General features: G+C 41.9%; 3 protein-coding genes across 3 annotated transcripts in view; 2 read left to right on the forward strand and 1 right to left on the reverse strand.

The window, feature by feature from the left end:
- The first annotated feature begins 2,771 nt into the window (after window positions 1–2,771).
- On the forward strand, window positions 2,772–6,552 carry hspa5 (heat shock protein 5). The gene is made up of 9 exons (XM_079179175.1): window positions 2,772–2,905; window positions 3,400–3,553; window positions 3,666–3,897; window positions 3,989–4,126; window positions 4,224–4,336; window positions 4,442–4,832; window positions 4,940–5,177; window positions 5,271–5,438; window positions 5,538–6,552. The coding sequence occupies exons 2-9, from the start codon at window positions 3,438–3,440 to the stop codon at window positions 6,104–6,106; spliced, it is 1,965 nt and encodes a 654-aa protein (XP_079035301.1). The 5' UTR covers window positions 2,772–2,905; window positions 3,400–3,437; the 3' UTR covers window positions 6,107–6,552.
- A 1,089-nt stretch (window positions 6,553–7,641) lies between these two features.
- Window positions 7,642–10,835, reverse strand: rabepk (Rab9 effector protein with kelch motifs). Its single transcript, XM_079179077.1, has 8 exons — window positions 10,690–10,835; window positions 10,496–10,550; window positions 10,255–10,409; window positions 9,925–10,080; window positions 9,597–9,761; window positions 8,395–8,544; window positions 8,103–8,252; window positions 7,642–7,939 (listed from the first exon to the last, which is right to left on the reverse strand). The coding sequence occupies exons 2-8, from the start codon at window positions 10,546–10,548 to the stop codon at window positions 7,713–7,715; spliced, it is 1,056 nt and encodes a 351-aa protein (XP_079035203.1). The 5' UTR covers window positions 10,549–10,550; window positions 10,690–10,835; the 3' UTR covers window positions 7,642–7,712.
- A 5,691-nt stretch (window positions 10,836–16,526) lies between these two features.
- rgs3a (regulator of G protein signaling 3a) overlaps window positions 16,527–22,951 on the forward strand; it is a gene marked incomplete at its 5' end in the record, with an annotated part of 120,015 nt that continues 113,590 nt past the window's right edge. The window contains one exon of the mRNA XM_079179190.1: window positions 16,527–16,605. Coding sequence (XP_079035316.1) covers window positions 16,527–16,605 — 79 coding nt within the window. The remainder of the gene's footprint in view (window positions 16,606–22,951) is intronic.

The following is a 22,951-nucleotide window of genomic DNA, read 5'->3' on the forward strand; positions in this document are numbered from 1 at the left end:
AATTGTGCCATCCTGCATTAAAGACAGAAAGCTGCCGAGTAGCTGTGTATTATTCTTTGCACCCATACATAGCAAACTAGTCATTAGTTAGCCAGCTTGCTAACATTAACTTGCCTTGGTTAGCTAGCACGTTAGCTAATAACCACATAACGTTAACCACATTTAACGTTAGCTGGAAAGACACATTAAACTGTTAAGCAAAGGGAGTAAGTTAAGTCACTCACTGACTAGCTACACGGCGTAATATGATTTAAAACCTGTAAGAGCTAAAAAAATAGTCAACATAATCTAGGAAAGTTAATGCTATCAACAGAGGCCCAGAAGAAGCACCGATCTCGCCTGCGCATAGAAGCCTCAAAAGGTGCAAGAGAGGCGGGACAAGCGACAGCGGAGAGGTCGGACGACGTGTAACGACAACACCCCTTGCTCCGTGAAGAGATGTGTAACACAACGAGAGAAAACACCAGCAACGCAAAACCTACAGAGGAGAGACAGGGACAGTTCTTCTGGTGTTATTTAGCCGGATCAGTTGTTAAATACTTTACCTTTTTCTTAGCTGCAGCGAGTTTTATTTGCCTGCTCTGGTCGGCCATACTGCTGCTGCTCTGGTCAACGACAGACCGGACCACGTCATCAGTTTGGGCCCTGTTGGTGTCTCTGCCGGTAGAGGTCGCAGGGGGATCCAACGTGTCATCCATACACTGTCTATTTATTATTATTTATACAGTCTATAACGTTATCCGACCATTTTTTATTTACTAATCCGTGTTTGCTTTATTGGGTTGGTATGTTTTAATTGTCAAATACTGCTAACAATGTTTACAACTAAATATATGGTACCTTGGTCGTCTTTTTGTCTTTAGATTTACTTCTTTTCCTGCTTTGTGTAATCTATCACACTGTGACGGGGAACTTTTAATGAACAACAGAGGAATCCATTAATTAATTTCTTTTATCAAAACATTATTTCTTTTATTTTCATTTTGCTTGCGGTAATAATGTTTATTTGTGCAGTGCTGAGCATTGTGCCTATCTCAACACAGATCATGTATATCACAGGGCTACGCTGAACAAACAGATGAACAAATAAACTCTTTGTTGATTTGAAGGTCTCTTATCACCCTTATTTACATGCAATTTAAGTAATATGTCACTGGAGAGTGAATTATGCAGAGCACCTGCTGATTTCCACGTAACAGGACGATCCTGCAAATTCAAAGAAAAATTGTCCAAAATTCATATTTAGGACCTGTTTACTGTGAGGTGCTGCAGGAGAAGAATATGACATTCGACACAACAGGTGAAATTATTATGGCCCTCAGAATTCTAATATATCTTAATATACTAATTACTTTGTTTAATCACTGAAATGTGTATTGTTATTGTATTCAATTGAGGTTGTTTCTTGTTTTGACTTAATTAATTAACGTCCTCGTTAATTGACGTAAAATCAATTATTATTCCTAATTAAAAGTTTATTATAATGTCTTAAGACTTGACCCAAGTCCAGAGCAGTGGATATCAGGCAATCCTGAAATTCTATTTAGTAGTATTGTTTTCTACCGTATGCTTCTTTCTGTCTTATTTAAATGAAAAATAAACTATGTTGCGGTATAACTCTGTTATAGAAAATCCCTCAAACAAAAACTAAAAATATAATTGTTTCACAGATTTTTTTTTCTTGTCATTTCAATAATTATCTTGAAACAAAAAAAAGATACTTATTTCAGAAATGTTAAGTGTGAAGCTTGAAGACAGAATAAAGCAGATCACTGCAATATTATCAATTAAATAATCATTGATTCTACAAAAAATCTTGACACAAGCTGATTTGCTTTGGAAAAAAAGTGAACTAATATCAACCAATTGGCAGTTTTTCTTGTTGTAATACCAGTATTTCTCACTCTGTATATATATATATATATATATACATATATATATATATATACATATATATATACACATATATATATATATATAATGATGACTATGCATGCCATTACAATAGAAGAGGGTCCATATAGACTGAAGTCTATGTGTCTTTGGAAACCAGTTATCTAACATTGACCTATTTAGACTTTTGACATAGAGGATTGTATTAGAACATCCAGGGTATGCAATTTTGTTTGATATGTTCTGTGACCTGCTGAATCCACAGTGTACACAAATAATTACATAGATCTGTGATCAATATGTGATCACAGAAAAAGTAGTCTAGAGAGGGCCCATGTTAAAACTTGGCAGTCAAATGATTGCAGGCTAATTGCATGTTAAGTCACTGATGAAACATTCAGACAATCCAGTCAATCTGATGTAACACCCTTTGCTTTAAGGTTATTAGTCACACGCATACTACACATTGTTAGCACATTGTGAGTCATTATTACTTCTCATGATACCATGAGAAGTATCATGGTATCATATCAACACAATCGCACCCCTTGAAACAACAGCGAATTCATGAGGGGAGTAGTTTTTAAAAAGAAGCAGCACTAACTTAAAATGTACAAAATGTATGAAATGTGAAATTGCACTCTTCCTGTAGTTATTAGAGTGGCGTGTCCTCGCTCCAACTGTGTCCATGAATGCGCTTGACAGACAGCCAATCAGCATCGGCACAGTCGGCGAAAGTCGTGACGTCGCACCCGAGCCGATGTGTGCAAATCAGCAGCGGACAGCGTGCTGCATGCCACCAATCAACGCGTTCCAACGAGCTGCTGCTCAGCCAATCACGGGGCTCCACGACAGGAGAGAAGTGACGGCTTATATATTGAGAGAGCACGGTTCATTCAACATCACTTCACCGAGGCAAGAAAATAGGATAGAAAGAAAAAAAGAGAGATATACATTTTGCTTTAAGAGGCGACGTGAAGGCCGTAAATTCACGGACAATACTGCGATTAAGGTATGTACGAACATTGTTGTGAATCTGATAATGCGACGACGTATTTGGTGTTTTCTACAACGTTGAACCTCAATTGAAGACGGTTTTCTTCATGATGAAGCCGGCTCAGCTAACGATGGTGGATTATTTACCACAACTTTAAAAATCAAATTGGCAGTCACGTTTATAATCTAAAATAACTCTCTTGTAAGTGTTAATTGTGGCAAAGTATTTATTTTTTCTCGCATGGCTGCTTGGCACGCTAACGTGGTTAGCTAGCTAGCTACCGGCAGATGGAAAAGAAAAACGTTAGCCAGTGCTCTTAATTAAGACTCGGAAGAGGCGGTGCGCACGTTTGACATTTTCTGGGGATTGGTAAAGGTCCCATTAACGTTAAATGACACCCAGCACTACGATTAGCTGGTAGCTACTTGAATTTAGGAGGCAGACAGCCTACGTCATGAACGCAAAGCCACGTTTTCTTTTTTTTAACAATACATATTTCTCCTCCCCAGATTGCTTTTTGTAGATCTGAGAGATCAAACGAGCAAAGATGAAGCTGTTGTTGGTTGTAATGCTGGTGACCGGCACCGTGATTGCCGATGACGACGACAAGAGGGAGAGTGTGGGGACTGTGGTTGGAATCGACCTCGGGACCACCTACTCATGGTAAGAAGAAAGAAAAGTGACACCTGTCTTGATTGTTTTTGAAAACAATGACATATATATTTTTTGAAATTGTTGCCTTATGAGTAATCATTTCTGAAATGTTTCCCTGCAGCGTTGGTGTGTTCAAGAATGGCCGTGTGGAGATCATTGCCAATGACCAGGGTAACCGTATCACCCCGTCATACGTGGCCTTCACCAGCGAGGGTGAGCGTCTGATTGGTGACGCTGCAAAGAACCAGCTGACCTCTAACCCCGAGAACACCGTCTTTGATGCCAAGAGGTTGATCGGGCGCACATGGGGGGACTCCGCTGTGCAGCAGGACCTCAAGTACTTTCCCTTCAAGGTAAGGTTTTAACTCTTTGACACAGGGGGAAGTTGTAGTTGTATTGAGAAACTTACTTGGTACATTAATATCGATGCACGTTCCTCTTCAGCTCACTGAGAAGAAGGGCAAGCCTCATATCCAGGTGGACATCGGTGGTGGCCAGCTGAAGACGTTCGCTCCAGAGGAGATCTCTGCCATGGTGCTGACTAAGATGAAGGAGACTGCTGAGGCTTATCTGGGCAAGAAGGTACAAAAAAAACCAACCATGAAAGAATATTCAAAGAATATAACACTCTTAAATAGATTATGTATATTCTAATCTATTGTTCTTGTGTTTTCTTCAGGTCACACATGCTGTGGTCACTGTCCCTGCCTACTTCAATGATGCTCAGCGCCAGGCCACCAAGGATGCTGGAACCATCGCTGGTCTGAATGTTATGAGAATCATCAATGAGCCGTAAGTGTCTTAATAACAGTAATTAATTCATCTGTTCTTTTGGAAATTGTGAAAACATTTCCCCCCCCCTTTTCTATAATATATTCTCCTTACTTTATTCTTTAGAACTGCTGCCGCCATTGCTTACGGTCTGGACAAGAGGGACGGCGAGAAGAACATCCTGGTGTTCGATCTGGGCGGCGGCACCTTCGACGTCTCCCTCTTGACCATCGACAACGGCGTGTTTGAAGTGGTGGCCACCAACGGCGACACTCACCTGGGAGGCGAGGACTTTGACCAGCGCGTCATGGAGCACTTCATCAAGCTGTACAAGAAGAAGACCGGCAAAGACGTGCGCAAAGACAACCGCGCCGTGCAGAAGCTGCGTCGGGAGGTGGAGAAGGCGAAGAGGGGGCTGTCTGCTCAGCACCAGGCCCGCATTGAGATCGAGTCCTTTTTCGAGGGAGAAGACTTCTCCGAGACCCTGACCCGTGCCAAGTTTGAAGAGCTCAACATGGTATGTTACACAACCGATCAGCTTTGTAAAAACAATGACTATGTACTACATGTTTTATGAAATCATTGTTCGACAAGCCTTTTAACCTCGTCTTTCTACTTTGCCAGGACCTGTTCCGTTCCACCATGAAGCCTGTCCAGAAAGTGATGGATGACTCTGACCTGAAGAAATCCGACATCGATGAGATTGTCCTGGTCGGAGGCTCCACCCGTATCCCCAAAATCCAACAGCTGGTGAAGGAGTTTTTCAACGGCAAAGAGCCCTCTAGGGGCATCAACCCTGATGAGGCTGTGGCATACGGAGCTGCCGTGCAGGCCGGAGTGCTTTCTGGAGAAGAGGACACGGGTAAGTCGTCTTCCTCATACACCGTAGTGTCCGCTTGACCCAACCGAGCCTGCGAACTCAAACTTGTTTACTAAATATTGTCCTCACTTGCAGGTGATCTGGTTCTTCTGGATGTGTGCCCGCTGACCCTCGGTATTGAGACCGTTGGAGGTGTAATGACCAAGCTGATTCCCAGGAACACTGTGGTGCCCACAAAGAAATCCCAGATCTTCTCCACAGCCTCTGATAACCAGCCAACTGTCACCATTAAAGTTTATGAAGGTAAGATTCGTACAGAGTAAATGAAAATAATCTGTTAAACATGCATCATTACTATTTTCCTTGCATACAGAAATTAAATATTACTGATTGTCTTTCTAGGTGAACGTCCTCTGACCAAAGACAACCATCTGCTGGGCACATTCGACCTGACTGGCATCCCTCCTGCCCCCCGTGGCGTACCACAGATTGAGGTCACCTTTGAAATCGACGTCAACGGTATTCTGCGCGTCACCGCCGAGGACAAAGGCACGGGCAACAAGAACAAGATCACGATCACAAACGACCAGAACCGCCTGACGCCGGAGGACATCGAGCGCATGGTGAACGAAGCCGAGCGCTTCGCCGACGAGGACAAGAAGCTGAAAGAGAGGATCGACTCCCGCAACGAGCTGGAAAGCTACGCCTACTCACTGAAGAACCAGATCGGCGACAAGGAGAAGCTCGGCGGCAAGCTGTCGGACGAGGATAAGGAAACCATCGAGAAGGCAGTGGAGGAGAAGATTGAATGGATGGAGTCTCACCAGGAAGCTGAGCTGGAAGACTTCCAGGCCAAGAAGAAGGAGCTGGAGGAGGTGGTTCAACCCATCATCAGCAAGCTGTACGGTAGTGCGGGCGGCCCTCCACCCGAGGGTGCTGAAGGCGAGCAAGAGGAGAAGGACGAGTTGTAGGCAGAGTGTGAAGTCAGCTCTTCTGTCGCCCCTTGCCTCTCTGGCAGTTGCATCTAGATGTATATATTGGACTGATGGGACTCAAATAGTGAGAGGAATGGTTGGGAAGGGGTGGCGACGACGCGCAACCATACTGAATCTTCTGAAAGACTTTAAAATAAGTGTGAGAGAGAGAGAGGTGTTCTCTTCGCTGGAAGGTGGAGATATTCGTCAGCCCGGAATACGAGGCTTGCTGCTGCTGTTCTCAGGCAGTCCTGATGGGGTTCTGTAGTGGGGAGGGATTTAGAGGGAGGGGACAGGGATTTGTGGGTCCGTCGAGTGAGGGGGTCTGTGGGATCAAGAACCAATTATGTTCACAGGCAATGCTAAAAGTTATTTATTGAATCTGGTCATTGTACTTCTGGAAAGACATTGAAATAAATGTTTGATACAAAATGGTGCTTGAATTGTTTCTTGTTGCAATTATTTACAACACTTAAATATTTTTACCAATGGCTCAAATGATAGTAGTTAAGCCTTTTCTTAACACCCAGAGTACCCAGGTGAAAAATAAGTGTACTTTTTTGTACTTAGAATATACTAACATTTTCAATAGTACACTTCAAATATACTTTCAAAGAATTGTACTTTCTGAAAATATATAAAAAGTATACAAAAGTCACGCTTTCACCTATTTTCAAAAATCTACTTTAAACACACTTTAAAATAATTGTACTGTAGTATACTTTCAAAAAATATATTATAAGAAAAATATACTTTAAGTGTAAGTTCTGTGCAATTACTTAAACATACTTCTTTGAACTTTGTTTTCAAACATTTTTTGTATATTTCAAAATGTATGCTAAATTACCATTGAAACAATGTATTTAAAGCACATTTTATAAATGTGATAAATCAGGGTCAGCTATTTCTTAAATAAAATGCATTATTTTGTTATTTAGAGAGAGACACAGACAGACATTTTGAATAAAACTCTAATCAGTGACCGGGTTAGCTGCAGCTCGGCGAGGAGTGAACAGTCTACCAGGGAACCTGAACCACTTGTTCCTTTTCAGCAACCTTTCTCTGCAGATCCTCCAGCTGGGTCTTCACAGCGAGGATATCCTCCTGAAGGACGGCCTCCTGCTCACCGCCTCCTGCTCTTTCTTCTGCAGTCTGCTTGAGCTCCTCCGCGGCCCGAGTGAGGGACGACTTTTCCTCCCGCCACTCTCGAAAACCCTCAAAATGCTGCTCGGCATTCCTCAGTGCAGCTGCAAAGTGGTCGACCTCCTCTTTCTGATGGTTGAGCCGAGCCACACAGGAGGCTCTGATCTCCTCCAGCAGGGAGGCTTCCTCCTGCTCCCACTGGAGACGGTCGGCCATGTACTGATCCCTCACTTTTGTACGGATAGCCACCTGGGCCATAAGCGTGCTACAATCGATTGATGATAGAAGGAAGTAAAATTACTTTTACTTCTCGTTTTGTCCACCGAGCGAGACGGCCATCAAAGACTGAAACTTTATGCCAGAAACAAAGGCCAAGATGGCGGCGTGAGTGAAGCTTTGCTTTAAACATGTTTTAATAAAACAATATGCAATTAGTAAGTACAACTTGGGTAAACGAACATCATGTTACTAAAGTCACAATGCAGTCGTTGTGAATGACACCCTGTGTGTCCATTCCTCCAAATACAAAGGCCAGAGTTATTGTTTTTGAGGCTGCCGGGCTGTTGGCTTGCTCCTCCTCTCCATTCCTGTCGCCACACACCTTCCAGGGCAATAAACACATGGAGTGGTCCAGGCGGTTTGGTGGCATATCGCCTTCAAACTTCATGAGGACCCATCTGCTTTTATCTGCAAGAAGGAAGAACATTTAAGCATGTTTAAGTATTACAAATCGCTACAGTTTTCATCAAATACTTCCTATTAGCATTCATAGATTGTCATAAACAATATATAACATAATGAAGAAACAATATGAAGCGACATATTTTAAGGCCTCTGAAAAATGATGTACCAGTGTTGAATCTGTACATGGAGTTGCCGGCTCCATCAGCAGTCATCCCCCCAAATATGTAGATGTTGTTGCCCAGCACCACAGCTGAGTGGGCTGCTACTCCTGGTGGGATCTCTCCTTTGGCCTGCACTTTCTCCCACTTCATGCTCCCTTTAAACAAGTAGACACATTTTTATTTTCTTATTAAATAAACCAAAGGTTCCCAAGTTCTGAGGGTCTTCATTTTCATCCTGTTTGATCATCTGAGATAAATGCAACTTCTCATTATGGTTCAGCAGAGGTCAGGGCTTACTTGTATCTAGAGAGTACATATCGTTGTGGAATTTGTCTCCAGCCATGCCTCCGTGAATGTAGATCTTTGAACCAACTGCAGCGACAATGTGGCCGTGTCTGGCTGGCAGGTTTCTGCCTTGTGTTTCTGGCTGGGACCAGGTGGAAGACACTGGGAACACCAAAAGATATAAGCTTTCACACATTTTAGGCAGAATGAGAATGAGTCACACCTTCAATGGGGTGGATTCTATCACAAACACAATACAACTGTGTATATAATATGGAGTCAAGTAGCATCAGACGGTAAAGCTTACAATCACTGCTTTCTTTAAATAGGACAGTGCATCTGTTCATCGATTAAGGACTCAAGTTGATTACCAAACCTTCGAAAATGTTTTTCTCACAGAAGACAGTTTGACTTGTCATTGCAGGAAAAGCACAGGTGTTACTAACATTACTGATGGCTCTATTACATTTAAGTGTCCCTGTCTGCACTGCCAGTGAGCCAGTACGCACAAAAGCATTGCCCTGGAACTGGTACACTTTAATGAACTGTAGCCTTTCTAGCCTTACTAATTAAGGTTATTAGTTACACCTGTGCTTTTGCTGATATGACAAGTCAAAATATCTACAGTAAAAAAAGCCTGTTATGATTTCTCATCCATAACGGTCTTAATTAAACAGGATCAAATACATTTGGTATTCATTTTGAACAAAACAAAATGCTCATATTGTCATTTTTGCAATCAAAAATAGCTAATATTTCCCCCAAATACAATCACAATTAGGCTGGATGCCTTCAGCGTGGCAAAAGTATTAAAAGCCTCGCACATCCACGCAGGTGTTTCCAATTCTTTTTCTTGATTAGCCCTCTGCTCAGGTTGAAGTTGAGAGCAGTTATGCAGGGAATTACAGGAGGTCGCCAAACATTATTTACTCACTCAATGTTAAATGTGCAAGTTGACCTGCCATAACAGGTGCAACAGAGGTAAGAGGGGAGATGTTAATCAAGCACAGTGTACCAATGCCCACTCAGTCCTGAGAAGGGATCTAATCAGCCTAAAATAGGGGGAAACATCTGTGGGGGGCGTTCCGTGTAGGACTGGCTGTGGGGCAAAATGTCTCAATATGGTTGGTGGTAGTACAAGATACCTCGTAGAAAAGATTTACTGGGTTTTGGAGATACAATTATGTTAGGCAGGTGGTGTATTAAACACAAACCTGTATCAAAGACATGAAGTTTGGGGTCTGAGACTGGTGAAGCTCCGGCTTCCCCACCAGAACAGACGTACAGTCTGTCCCCCTGGCACGCTGAGTTGGTATGGTATGTCCTGGGACTGGGGGGTTTGCCATTGACCACTATGTTCTTCCAGCGAGACCCACTCTCTGGACACACATGCAAAGAGTGGATTATACTCAGTTTACAGAAATCTGCAGTCACATACCATACAATCAATGTGTCAAAACAACATTGAGATTAATCTGCAAAATCACCAGAGTGCTAAACTACTAATGAAGATCACATATTACTAGGTGACTTTAGATTTACCCGTTAGCTGTGTGTTCTGGATACAGTTGCGATTGCCACTCTGCTGTGCTCCTCCAAACACCCACAGGCTCTGAGGGTAGCTCTCTGGCACAAAGCTGCAGTGTTCATACCGCGACTCCAAACCCTCCCACTCTGGGATGTCCCATTCATGATTATCTGGTGGAGTCAGAAAGGGAAAACATGCAACAGGGAACACAATAATGACTCTGCCAAGTATACAACGAATGATGCATGTGTTTACCCATAGCTGTGACACAGTGCACGATGCTTGACCCCCATAATTGTGGGTCTTTGGGAGCTTTATTATACTGTCATTAACTTTTCTTTTACCTAGATTTATGATGTGCAAATGTGAGAAACTGCCGCTGGGGTTGGCTCCCCCAACAATAAAGATTCTTCCTCTTCCTTCATCTCCAGATGGAATAAACGTGCAGGTGTGACCCACACTGACACCTGGAGCAGCACCTCTGGGTATCAAAGAATACCTGTTGACAAAACAAAACAATGTCAGCAGGATAGAAGGTTAGCCAAGTACATCACAAGTGCAATTAGATGATCTGAATGTACTAACCATATTCCTACTTTGGGTTCATCTAGTGGGTCAAGTACTGGGAGAAACTCCATGGCTGTCAAAGACATGAATTACTGGTGTTATTGTTTTTGAACACTACTCGAAGCAACCAAACTATTCAGGTGTTTTATAGTTCCTAAAGACGCTAACTTGCTAACTCAAAAGAGCACGTGAAGAACTTCCTTCCCACTAACCTGCTCTTCCGGGTTTATAGAGGACATAAATGTAGCTCTCATTTAAGTAAAGACAGTATCCTTTGGCAACACTTTATAACGTCCATACAGCGACAGCGGTTATTAATGCTACACGAGACTGTAAAGATAGCTTAGCACCCAACCACAGCACAGCGCTACGTTGAAAACAGTACGTAAATATTACGTTGGCCATGGTTGCCTGTTGCGCATGCGCCACTCACTTTTTCCTGTCCATCCCGCTGCTGAATGGAGAAACGAGTTCACCACAACGTTCCTATTGTTATCATGCATAGAACATTGATACGAATTCGTTGCATGGGTTTGCAAGGAATTCGTCTCCGGTTTACACTCTCTAAAAAGTGTCTGCAGTTTCCGTTTGACCTAGAAACTTCTATCTCCCACTTCAAGTAAAGGTAGGCTTTGAGTGACAGCTGCACCACACGTGTTTGCAATGCCACAGAGCCACAGAGCAAACTTTAGCTAATTATCTTATCTGCGTACATTTAATGACAAGCCTTTCTAAATTGTTCTACTTTCAAACTATTCCATTAGTTTATATTTCAGACAATGTAAGATTACGTAATACAATTTATACCTGCAACATTTGCAGTGCATGGTAAAACAAAGATGAAGTGCCTAAGCCCATATATTAAATTTGTTGAGTACACGTTCAAACAAACAAATACACAAAAAGAACTGCAGTTCAGTGACAGAGAGGGCCCCCTCTTGCGGTTACATGTAGATGTTGCAGGAACTAACCGGACGTCCCTTTAACACTATATAAGAAGTCTGAGATACATTTTTAGCTGTTGTGTTGTAATAATTTGTCATCTAGAATGCATTAAACATTTATAAAATGTATAAAAAATAACTTTTTATGCACCAAACTGCATTTTAAATAAGTCAACATTCAAAATGTGACTGCAGTTGTAACTTATAGTACATTAATATTCCTTTTCTCTCCATGTGGATCTACAATTAGGAAGTATATTTCTTGAAGTAGGTGCAGCATGATAGTTTATGGTAAACTGTGCTGACAGGATTCACTTGAATGCATTTCATAATGTGTCCAGTAGGTTGTGCCATTGTCTTTTGTTTGGTTACATCTTTAAATGGTGTACTAAACGTAGCTTGGACTGCCTCAGAGTGTCTTAATGTAATATATTGACTTGGAGACTAAATAAAATACTAAACTAACTGATCTGACTGAACAGTCTTAAAAAGGACGTCATCAACACAAAAATACATTTATTTAGTATTTTGTTTTTAGTGTGAGGATCTGCTCTTCCATTCGGATACATTTAAAATGTATTTTCTAAAATGTATTTAATTTGCCTTCAACAAGGTTTCTTTCAATTACTACATCAAAAATAAAAAGAAGTAACATCGCGGTAGGAAAAGAGCACTGCAATGAGCGATGTACCCAGAAATGGGAAGATAAAGATTTAATCTCTAATTGGAATATACATTGATAAAGTCACATACTGTTATAAATTCAAAGCTTCCTGCACAGTCAGCGGTGTTGCAGATGTAGTGGAATCAGAGTGAACACATCTGTAGCTCACATTGTCTCATCAAATGGACGGGACAGGAAGCCTTTGGGGCTTTAGAGCAACAAGCTCTAAAGCCCCAAAGGTTTCGCTTCATAGGTGCCTCATAAAAACAATACGTCACCCTGAAATGAATGATACGTTTATGGGGTTTCTTGGATAAATAGATTACAAAACAATGGCAGGTTCAAGAAAAGGAAACAAAGTGAGAAAAGTGTGTTCAAAAGTGTGCTGGAGAATATGCACACTTTCACACTTTCTCACAAAATGTATTTTGCAAACTTTTTAGATCTGCAACGATTGATTATTTTAATTATTGATATTTATTGTGATTCATCATTTAATAGTAAAAAGGGCCTGTCATGCCCAAAGTGATGCCCTCAGATTGCTCGTTTTGTCCGTCCAACAGTCCAAACTATACAAACCTTTTAATTTACATTGACACGAAACAGGAAAAAGCAGCAAATATAAACATTTGAGACGTGAATGTTTGGTATTTCTGTGTGATAACTGACTTCAACAATGAATCAATTACTCATCTACTCTAGTAATCCCCAAAACATTTCAGCTGCAAAACCTTCTTCACGCCACTGACCAAATATTTGCTGACGTGCTTTAGTTGAATCTCCTTTTCATCCCTTTGGACCAGTGTGTAGGATTTAGGGGGATTTATTGTCAGTCATGGAATATAATATTAATTATCAGGTTTTCATTAGTGTATATTCAACTGAAACTAATTATTGTTGCATTTTCTTAGAATGAGCCCTTCTTATCTGCATAGGGAGCTGATTGCAACCTGCAACCAACTGAATACCGCTAGATGCCACTTTTGTGTTCAACCATAATTAAGTATTTGTTCTGTCTCTATTCTGCCAGTGCCTCACATCCCGATCTTGTTTGTCGGTTACTATTGTATACTTAATAGACTTTTATAGTGTGTCACTCACATTCATTCCTCAGCCATGCACTCCAGTCTGCTCCCACCAGGCGCTCAGCTGTCCCCTGTGGCAAAGTGCCCCCCCCCCCCCCCCCCCACACACACACAAGCCCAAACGGCACAGTCATCCCCCAATCTTCCGGTGCAAATTGAAAACTCATCTCTTTGAGGAACTCTCTTCTATTTATCTCTACTATCTTAATTAAGTCTCCCTCGCCTCCACCTTCCTCCTCCAGTTGCACCTGATATTGCCCCTCCCCTCACACTTCTCTGCCTGGCGCAAACTGTGTGTTATTCCTTGCACTTACTTATCAGGCCTGAACCTATAGGGCCTATAGGAATAGTTGCTATATATATATATCTTCATGGCACTGTGGCTTTAAACCACAACGTGCTGGTGATATTGGCCATCCAAGGGGGTAAAACTGCTGTGCTCATAGCAGCCAGATCTGGCCATCCAACAAAACAATATTTGGCTCATTGTTTTGTGTTTATAGTTTGTATACAAACTGTTTCATAAAACTATTACACTTTCATAAGAAATAAACAAACGTGCATTTCCTCTATCCTTGTAAAAAGTCTCTCTTTGCTCTGGGTGAAAGCAGGATAGTGGGAAACATTGGGGAATGGTATTTTGGAAAGGAGTTGTTTGTCCTTGGTTTGTTTTGGTGTTGTGGTTTTGGAAACATGACAAATAAGACGGACTTTGCATCGTCTAGTATTTCTTTCCTCTTGAAAAATGACCTAAAAAGTGTGTGTATTTTGTATCTGTGCCTTGCCACAGCAGCAGCCCAGGTTACCCTCTTCGGGGAAGCAGAGCACGAGTTTCAGGCCAGTCCTTTGTTTTCCCTTCAGTGCAACTGATAAGGACCAAATGAATCAGGGGCTTTCTGTAGAGGGACAGAATGAGAGGAAAAAGGATCCGGATTATGACTTAAAGTCCTGAGAAGGGGACAAGAGATAACTGTAGAGATATTTGTGTCTGCCCAAAATAGGTTCCCTGAAAGCGTGTTCCTTTTTGTGAGGATGCTGTGTGGACAATACTTGCTGATTTGAATTTGAACACATTGTGTGTTAAGTGGTACAAAATTCAACAAGCAGACTCTTTTTAAATAAAGATTTATTTCTGTGCCTTCACGGTGGGGGGGGCAATTTGTTAATCAGGATTAGCAGAGAAGTTCATCTGTGGGTTACTGGTACACTGCAACTGGGCAAGATGTCAAAATACTGTGCCGTAGTTATTGCTGTTTGACATTTCACCTGGAGGTGTGTTAAGTCATTCTGTAAAGTAATCTGGATTACAGCCACATCACTAGCTTGGCTCTATCAATATTCTACAGTACACAGATTCTACAGTACACAGATTTTAATCTGTGTATTGAAAACATGTTTTTTTTGTTGTCTTTTAGCTGTAAGCTGCTTTTCTTCATGCAATTTCATTATTGTTGTTTTACATTAATATGGCATATCAAAACACTTCCCACCTGACATTTTTTGAAATGAATATAAGTATCTTTAATATTGAATGATAGAATATGGTCGATGTTAATTTGACTTTCATGATCAAAGAGAACGGTGAACGTCTTTGTCTTCCTCTGGGAAACTGAGCAGACATTGTTGAGTTCACCTCGGGCTCTCACATGTTATTTATACTCCTGTCTGCAGACATTTGTCAAATGACTGCAAATCCATCTGACAGCTGCCAAGTACATCTGTAAACAGTATGGTGAAGGTACCTATATTGTCTTTCCTCTGCAACAAATTGCCCTAAACCAACCCGCCCATAGAAAACCAGGAAACTGCTCTGTTATAATAGACAGCAGTCGCTTCTGTAACAATATTTATTTGACCTCAAATTCAAAGCCATCTGTCACCAGTAGGTGGCTCATTAGTAACAATGAACAACAAGCGGATTAAATAGAATTAATCAAAATAACCAGATGAACCCTGCAAAACAGGCTTTTGTGGTGATGCGGTACTGTTGTTGATTAATTGGATAATGATTTTTTTTTTTTTATGCTCATTGGAGAGATGACCATGACTAACCTAATGATGATGCTGTCTTTTACAAACTACATTTAGTCAACTTTTGGGGCAGACAAATGCTTTTCCAGAGGCTACCACACTTGTGTGAATGAGATATATCCGTTTCCATATCTTTCTCTGACCACTATCCATCCAGGGACGTTTGAGGCTTAGCCTGGACCTCTGTAGGGGGGTCTGCATGAGAGGATTCTCTCCCGGGAATTCATTTTTATAAACAAGCTCGATATTTCAAAGCTTTTTTTGTTTTGCACTCCAGCACCTTATTTACATCCAATGTACATTAATCATTGAAAAAAAATTAAATGTGAACTGTTTACCTCTCCATCATCTGCTTCTCTCTCTCTCTCTCTCTCTCTCTCTCTCTCTCTCTCTCTCTCTCTCTCTCTCCTCTCTCCATCATCTGCTTCTCTCTCTCTCTAAACTCTCTCCATCATCTGCTGCTCTCTCTCTCTATCGTCTCTCCATCATCTGCTGCTCTCTCTCTCTCTCTATCGTCTCTCCATTATCTGCTTCTCTTTCTCTCTCTCTCTATCCTCCATCATCTGCTTCTCTCTCTCTCTCCTCTCTCCATCATCTGCTTCTCTCTCTCTCTAAACTCTCTCCATCATCTGCTGCTCTCTCTCTCTATCGTCTCCATCATCTGCTGCTCTCTCTCTCTCTCTCTCTATCGTCTCTCCATTATCTGCTTCTCTTTCTCTCTCTCTATCCTCCATCATCTGCTTCTCTCTCTCTCCTCTCTCCATCATCTGCTTCTCTCTCTCTCTCCTCTCTCCATCATCTGCTTCTCTCTCTCTCCTCTCTCCATCATCTGCTTCTCTCTCTCTCTCTCTCTCTCTCTCTCTCTCTCCTCTCCATCATCTGCTTCTCTCTCTCTCTCCTCTCTCCATCATCTGCTTCTCTCTCTCTCTCCTCTCTCCATCATCTGCTGTCTGTCTGGCCGTGTCTTTCCCTTTCCACTGTGGCTTTCAGAAAGTTTTCATCTATAGTTAAATGAGTCGTTCACCGTTTCATTTGGGAGCCGCGCCGTAACGTAAAGTAATGATATGAAACGTGAGGTCAATCAAGCGGCACTTACAATCACGATTAAAAGAAATGTAGCCTACTTCATATTTAAATCATCACATACACTCACTTCTTAGCCTACCCTTACTTCTCCACAAAAAGATCGATATGTTCTTTTCCACCTGGACACACACACACACACACACACACACACAAACAAGCATCAAGTTTCGTTTCCTCTCTTCCCTGTATAGTTGCTGAAAGCGTCTCGTCTAGTGGCAGCCAGCATGCTCTCTCTTAAGATGAGCGGTCTCAGAGTTTACCTGCGGAAGCCGCCTGACAGCCCACCTGAGACCTCGTCCTTCCTCCTCAGTACCCACGGTGAGCTTTATTCCTCTTCATTTTATGTTGAGAAAAATAGACCCGTAGTTTGTCAGACTGTACTATGTGATAGTTTACTTTTATTTGGTGTGAATACATAACAGCATCAACCAAAGAAAGTACAAAAGAGTGTCTGTTTGCCTGAAGGAATGTGTCCCAAGTTATATAAAGGATTGTATCACAAAGGTCTTGCCTGCACAGACACTCGATCCTGCCGGGTGTCTTAACATGAGAAGCGTATTACTCGCAGCAACAAGTGGGCTCCGATGTAGCAACAAGTCCTTTGGTCCTCTCACCTATCGGGTGACAACCTGAATCATTTATAGAGGTTGTTAGCCAGACTGGAGGAGGGTGCACCTAAAGCAATAATCATCCATCATCCGGTATTTGCCTCTCCACATAAATTAAAACAGATAACGTGCTACAGGCGTGCGTGTGGGGTTGCATGGCTTTTGTATTTATTTGCCTGGGATGTGCGTGTGAATGTGTGAGGAACAGGTCTGAGGGGACGGCTTATTCGTAGGATTAATTTTCCACACAGCTTTGTTGTCAAACGTCACGGGAATGATTGCTTTAATGTCCAAAAGAATCGCTGATATTTCAAATGAATGGAGGATAATAGGTCATGTCTAGTTTTAGTTTTCTAAGGGAGATGAACCCTAGAGCCAGAAGCTTTGAAGCACTGGCCCTGAGAAGGAACCCATGTCGTTCTTCAACGTTTATGGAGCATCAACAGCTTTCTCCCTCACCTCCAAAAGCCATTTCTTTTTGCAAGTTCTCCCATTTTGCTGCGGGGCTTCTCAACATATCCCATTACTTTGTTGAAATAGAAAACGGGTTCATAGAGGTAGCCCAAGATGTCTGGGGAGTTATTTTTGCTGCGTTGGCGACACCCAGATCTGACCCATATGTCACACATTAGCCTTTATATTAGCCTCTCCTATTGGCACCACCTCTGCAGTCTTCAAAAGAGATCCCAAGCCTCACATCTGGCATTCCGTCTAAAACAATAAAGGTAATACCTTGATTTCTGATGTGTGGCGTCGCCATGATTATGCACTGAATTTATTCTGATAGCACGCCCTTTCAGAAATGGGTCAAACTTTGCCATGAGCTTGAACTCTTCCAGAGAGCCTCTATTGTTTGGTAGAGTGTGTCTGTGGTCGCTGCCAAACAGTGAATTACAGTCACCAATCAGGACCGAATGTTTTCACTTCCCCCTTTGGGCATTTTTACCTTTTCTACAGTTTACCCTTCTACAAATTGAACCTGCAGTTTTCCTTCAATGATATGGTTTAATGTGTGTTGTCAATTGTTTACATGTTTAGATTCTTTGAGCAGAGTGTTTTTCATTACTTCCTTCACTCATCATTTTATAATTTTGTATCGATATGTTGTGGCAGAAGACATCCCCGATGTATTTTGTAAATTCTACAGGTGGTTGCAACTTCTGCCAATACTTTCCCAAACATTAATCTAGTCACTTCCGACCGTTGTGTAACACGAACAACAAAAGAGACAAATAAAAAAGTTTACAGACACGCATGCACGCACTGAGGCTGGTAACAACTAGGACACAAATGTAGTTTTGCTGCCTCATAATAACAGAAATTGGCCCAATTTGCTGCTAGGAACTTTAAAGTGACTTGACAGGTTTTTGATGTGTAACTACTGACTGGAGTGGTTTGAGCTAAGTTTCTTCTTTTGTGTCTTTTGCTACCTTTTGTTTGACAGTCCCGCCCACACTGGAGAGTTGTTTACTGCACCAGTGAACGGAGTTTGAGGCAATGCCTGAGTCAGACAGAGGGCGGTTATAGATGAAGGGTTGAAGGGGACAAAAAGAGAGGAATGAGAGATAAGACACCGGAGAATAGATAGATAAACTTAGATGATACAGTTCTCTTTAAAGGGTTAATCAGACTAACCTCATTTACTCTACTTTATTCTTGCTCTTCTTTTTACTACTAGCTCAATCATTCTTCTAATCTCAGTTAACCCCGCTGTTTCTGTGTATACATCAGTAATTTACCAACGAAAACAGATTGTGTCGATGTTTAATGCCTTTTGGGATCACCATCCATCCCTCCATCCATCCAGTGGATGGATGGATGGATGGATGGATGGATGGAGCAATTGTCTCTCTTCCCCTTGGGTGGATAAGCCTGCCTAGGACTGTGTGTAGTTGATGCAAGTTTCTTGTTGTCATGATTAAATTGCACAGAGCATTTCAGATTATGAACTGTTAAACACAGGCCCATAGGCCTTTTAGAAATATAAAATATTGCCCAGAGCTTTCTCTCTGAAGCCATCAAACAGTGCTCTGCTGTTTTGGCTGTGGGCAGCGGACATAAAGGTGTCACGTGGATTCAATGTGGACACAATTAATTTGATCTACTCCTCCGATTAGGTAATGCAGCAAGACCTCCCATCTCACGGAGGAAGTAGTGGAAGCGAGTGTTGGGAAGTTATATAACCAGCCCATTAAAAGAAATTCAGCCAGGGAACCGAGAGGACACCTTGTATGTCTCTCATCTAATCTGCTCTTTGTTCCCCCCTCGGATCAAATGGGAGGAATTGGCGCTCGCCCCAAATGCAGACTTTGAATCCTATACATAGCCGCTTTTTCCAACTTCTCACAGAAGATGTTACAGAACACGGATTAACTCAGGCCTCCTTTCTTGCTCCTTTCTGCTGATAATGGCTACTTTAGCTGTCACATAAAGACCAAACAGTGTCCCCTGGTTTGGCCTTATTGGATGCTGGTGGGGACCAGGGCTTCAAATGTAAATGTGACAAAGAAGCAGGGAAGCCTATTAAAGCAGAAAGAGAGGGAGTGGGAGGTACAGGATAACGAAGACACACACACACACACACACACACACACACACACACACACACACAAACACACACACACACACACACACACACACACACACACACACCCTTCAATGACTTTTTCTCCCATTCTTTGGTAATTTAATTTATTTTGCAATTCTATTCAGCACTTTTTAGAAAATATCAAAGACTATGCTGCGACACCTTAAAAAAGAAGAGGACATGACCTTTAGTTTTAGCCTCGGTTTGTTATCAGCAACATCGCTGAAGCCTCAGAGGTACATGGCGGTGTAGCATCGTCTCCAGTGACAGCATCACTCACATTGACAAAATAGGACATTTCCGACGGAATGCGGCAACATGGCTGCTGCTGTGTTTTTTTTTTAATGTCTGGACATAGAAAACCAATAACAGGTATTAAGGTTCATCCTTGAGATCTGACACATGGCTGTGCCCAGGGAGCCACAACATAGAGTATAATGTTGTTCATCTTTGCTGGTCCATGACACATAACTCAGTGCTTTGGTCACAGGTTGGAGATGTTATATATACAAAAAATCATGATAGATAAGTGCTGACTTGGCCGTACTCATGTCCTGTTACTGGCACTAACAGCACTTTATGGTGTAATTGAGCTGGCACATGAACAAGAGCAGGTTCAACAGGATATATGTGTGTATATATATATATATATATATATATATAAATATGTATGTCTGTCTCCTGGAGATACTTTTTAGATATGCCATGCAGTATTTGCCAGTTTGTAATGTACTGTATGTCTTTTTTTTCTTCCACAATTGTCGGATTTCTTTGAAAAACAAGATCCAAAACGCACTATAAGAGAAAAGTTGCTCATGCTTACAAAGACGGAACAACAAATTGTGACTCCACACAAATAATCCTGGGAAATAGCTCGCAACACAAAAAACAGGGGAAAGGAAATTGAGCTAGTATTACACAGCTTGCTGTTGTTGGACAATAACTTGTTGGACTGTGATTTTAGCTCTATTGATTCACAACACCAATAAAACCTGAAATGTCTGTGCTGTGATAAAGAGACCTTTGTACGTTTTTACCGTAGCAAGAACATTCTCTTATAATTTGAAGCTTTGTGAATAGCTGTGACTTAACATTAAATGCAAACGCTAGAAATAGTCTCTTTGTCCTTTATAGTCGGAGTAATACATATCTCCTGATACACAATAGTTGAGTTTATCCTTTTTTAAATTTGTTTTTCTAGTTTTCTGTCTTTCAGTAGAACCTGTTTTGTGCTCAAAGCTTTTATTGTTGAGGGGACTCGTTCATTTTTTTGCTGCTGCCATAAAACGTCACATTCTAGAAATGTTATTGTGCTGCATTATTTTAATTAAAGACTCTCTTACACTTACTTTCTCTCTCTAAAGGTTGTAAGGCTGGCATCTCCCTAAAACCAAAGGCTTGTTTCTTCTTGACCTTCCTTCACCTGGACGAGCCACGCATTTTAAATTCATTCCTGCTCTAAGTTCTGCCGTGAACAACGGCACATCTGCTGCAGGGCACCTCTGCCACATTCAGTGTACGTGAATTCAGTACATCTCTGGAGAGACAAAGCAATGGTTGGGAAGTGGACTTTAGCTTCTGATCTTTAATAAATCGGATGCAGTATATAAGTCAAGTCAATACTATTCATAGAGTCCAAAATCACAAATTTGCCTCAAACTCATCAGTCTACCGGATTCTTAGAACTCCAGGAATATTTAATATTCTTTTTAATTTCTTGTGGCAGCTGAACTCTACTTCTCGATGGAAGTGTCTCTGATAAGAGTAGATTGAGTAGTCGTGCGTAAACGAATGATTTATTCAGAGGTAGAGCAGTTCAGAGCGATGTGCACATATACCCGTACCGTAATACGTGTGCTGGAGTGTATTTGCATGTGTTTATGTGTCGTGGGTGTGTTGTCAAGTTTTGCATGTATTGACCCACAGTGCTGTCTCCTTTGCCATGCCCCATTAATTCACTCCTACACTCGCAGGTTTTGACCTCTGCCTCCAAAATGTCAGCGTTCCGCTCTTACAGGCCATTTGCTTTCCAAAAAGACAGCTCCTTTCTCTTATGCGCCTCCTCACTCCTTCCTCTGCCTCAAACCTTTGCAATGTTTATCTTCCATCGTTAACACCCCAAATTACTGATATTTACCTCATGGTAATTATGTTTATCTTTCTTTTCTCTGTGTTCATCTATCGGAGCGATGTATTGACTGTACGTTCAGCGTTTCACCTGAAGGAAATGCCATTATAGGATCAATAAAACCCCACTCTGGCTGTTTGTGAACCGCAAACATGAATACCTTTTAAACATTTAAACAACGTTGTAAGCATGTTGTGTCCACTTAAACAAGATGAATTTCCCAGCAGAGCAGGACAAGAAGCCGGAAAAGATTTGACTAAATTTGAGCCTACGGTTTAGTCCTGTCAAATAGCACTTTGCACATTGTTTTGCATCCTCTGCCTTTGGGCCATGCAATACTAAAAGTGAAAGGAATAGATCGGCTTTTAATGATCTTTCTTCGGTGCAAAATGTTCTGTATGTCAGAATTGTGTGTTATTTTCCTACAGCCTTGGACTTACAGCAGTCAGCTGTCCTGAAACTGTTTTGACAGTCTACATTTACCGTCATCCATTTGGTTTGGCTTCTAACTGCAGTTTTATACAGATTGTGTTTGATATTTTGAGGACTGCATCCTAACTACCATAAAGTTCAGAAGCACCAGGAAGATATCCGTTTTCTCACTTTATTCTTCTGTGCTGGCCAGCAGCAAAAAAAACCATGCCAAGTCCAGTGTGGGAACGACAAACATCCCTTGTACCCAAGCTCCGAAGTGCCAGCAGCGTTATCACACAACGAGGCTCCCACATTTTAGCTTTGGACTGGATTAATTTAGGATAGCACAAAGCCAATGTTAGCAGTGGCCGTGTCAACATGGCTAACGAGTCTCCGAGAGCCGTTAGCGGCGCTAAGGAGACTCACAGGAGAGGAGAGAGAGACAGAAACGGGCAGACAAAGTGTGAGTAAGGGAGAGAAGAAGTGACAGATGATAGACAGTGGACAAAGACACACACACACACACACACACACACACACACACACACACACACACACACACACACACACACACACACACACACACACACACACACACACACACACACACACCTTAACCCCAATACAAGTAAGTAAGGAAATGTAAAAAATGTACGTATGGTATTGGGCTCTGGTCCTCAGATGGGAGATGACACAATGTTACAGCGTGAACAGGCCACAACATGCTGAGCACGCACACGCACACACACACACACACACACACACACACACACACACACACACACACACGCTGCTGGCCCTTAGAGGCTGCGTGACCTTTTTTTAGTTGCATTTTAAAAGCTGTTCGCTCGTGCTTCCTCGGCCGCCTGTTCTCTTAATATTGTCGAGTTCAACATCGTGCGAGGATCCGCGTGGTATTTCTTTGTT

This window comes from Pholis gunnellus (assembly GCF_910591455.1).
Source record: "Pholis gunnellus genome assembly, chromosome: 18".
In the NCBI taxonomy this organism is placed as follows: Eukaryota; Metazoa; Chordata; class Actinopteri; order Perciformes; family Pholidae; genus Pholis; species Pholis gunnellus.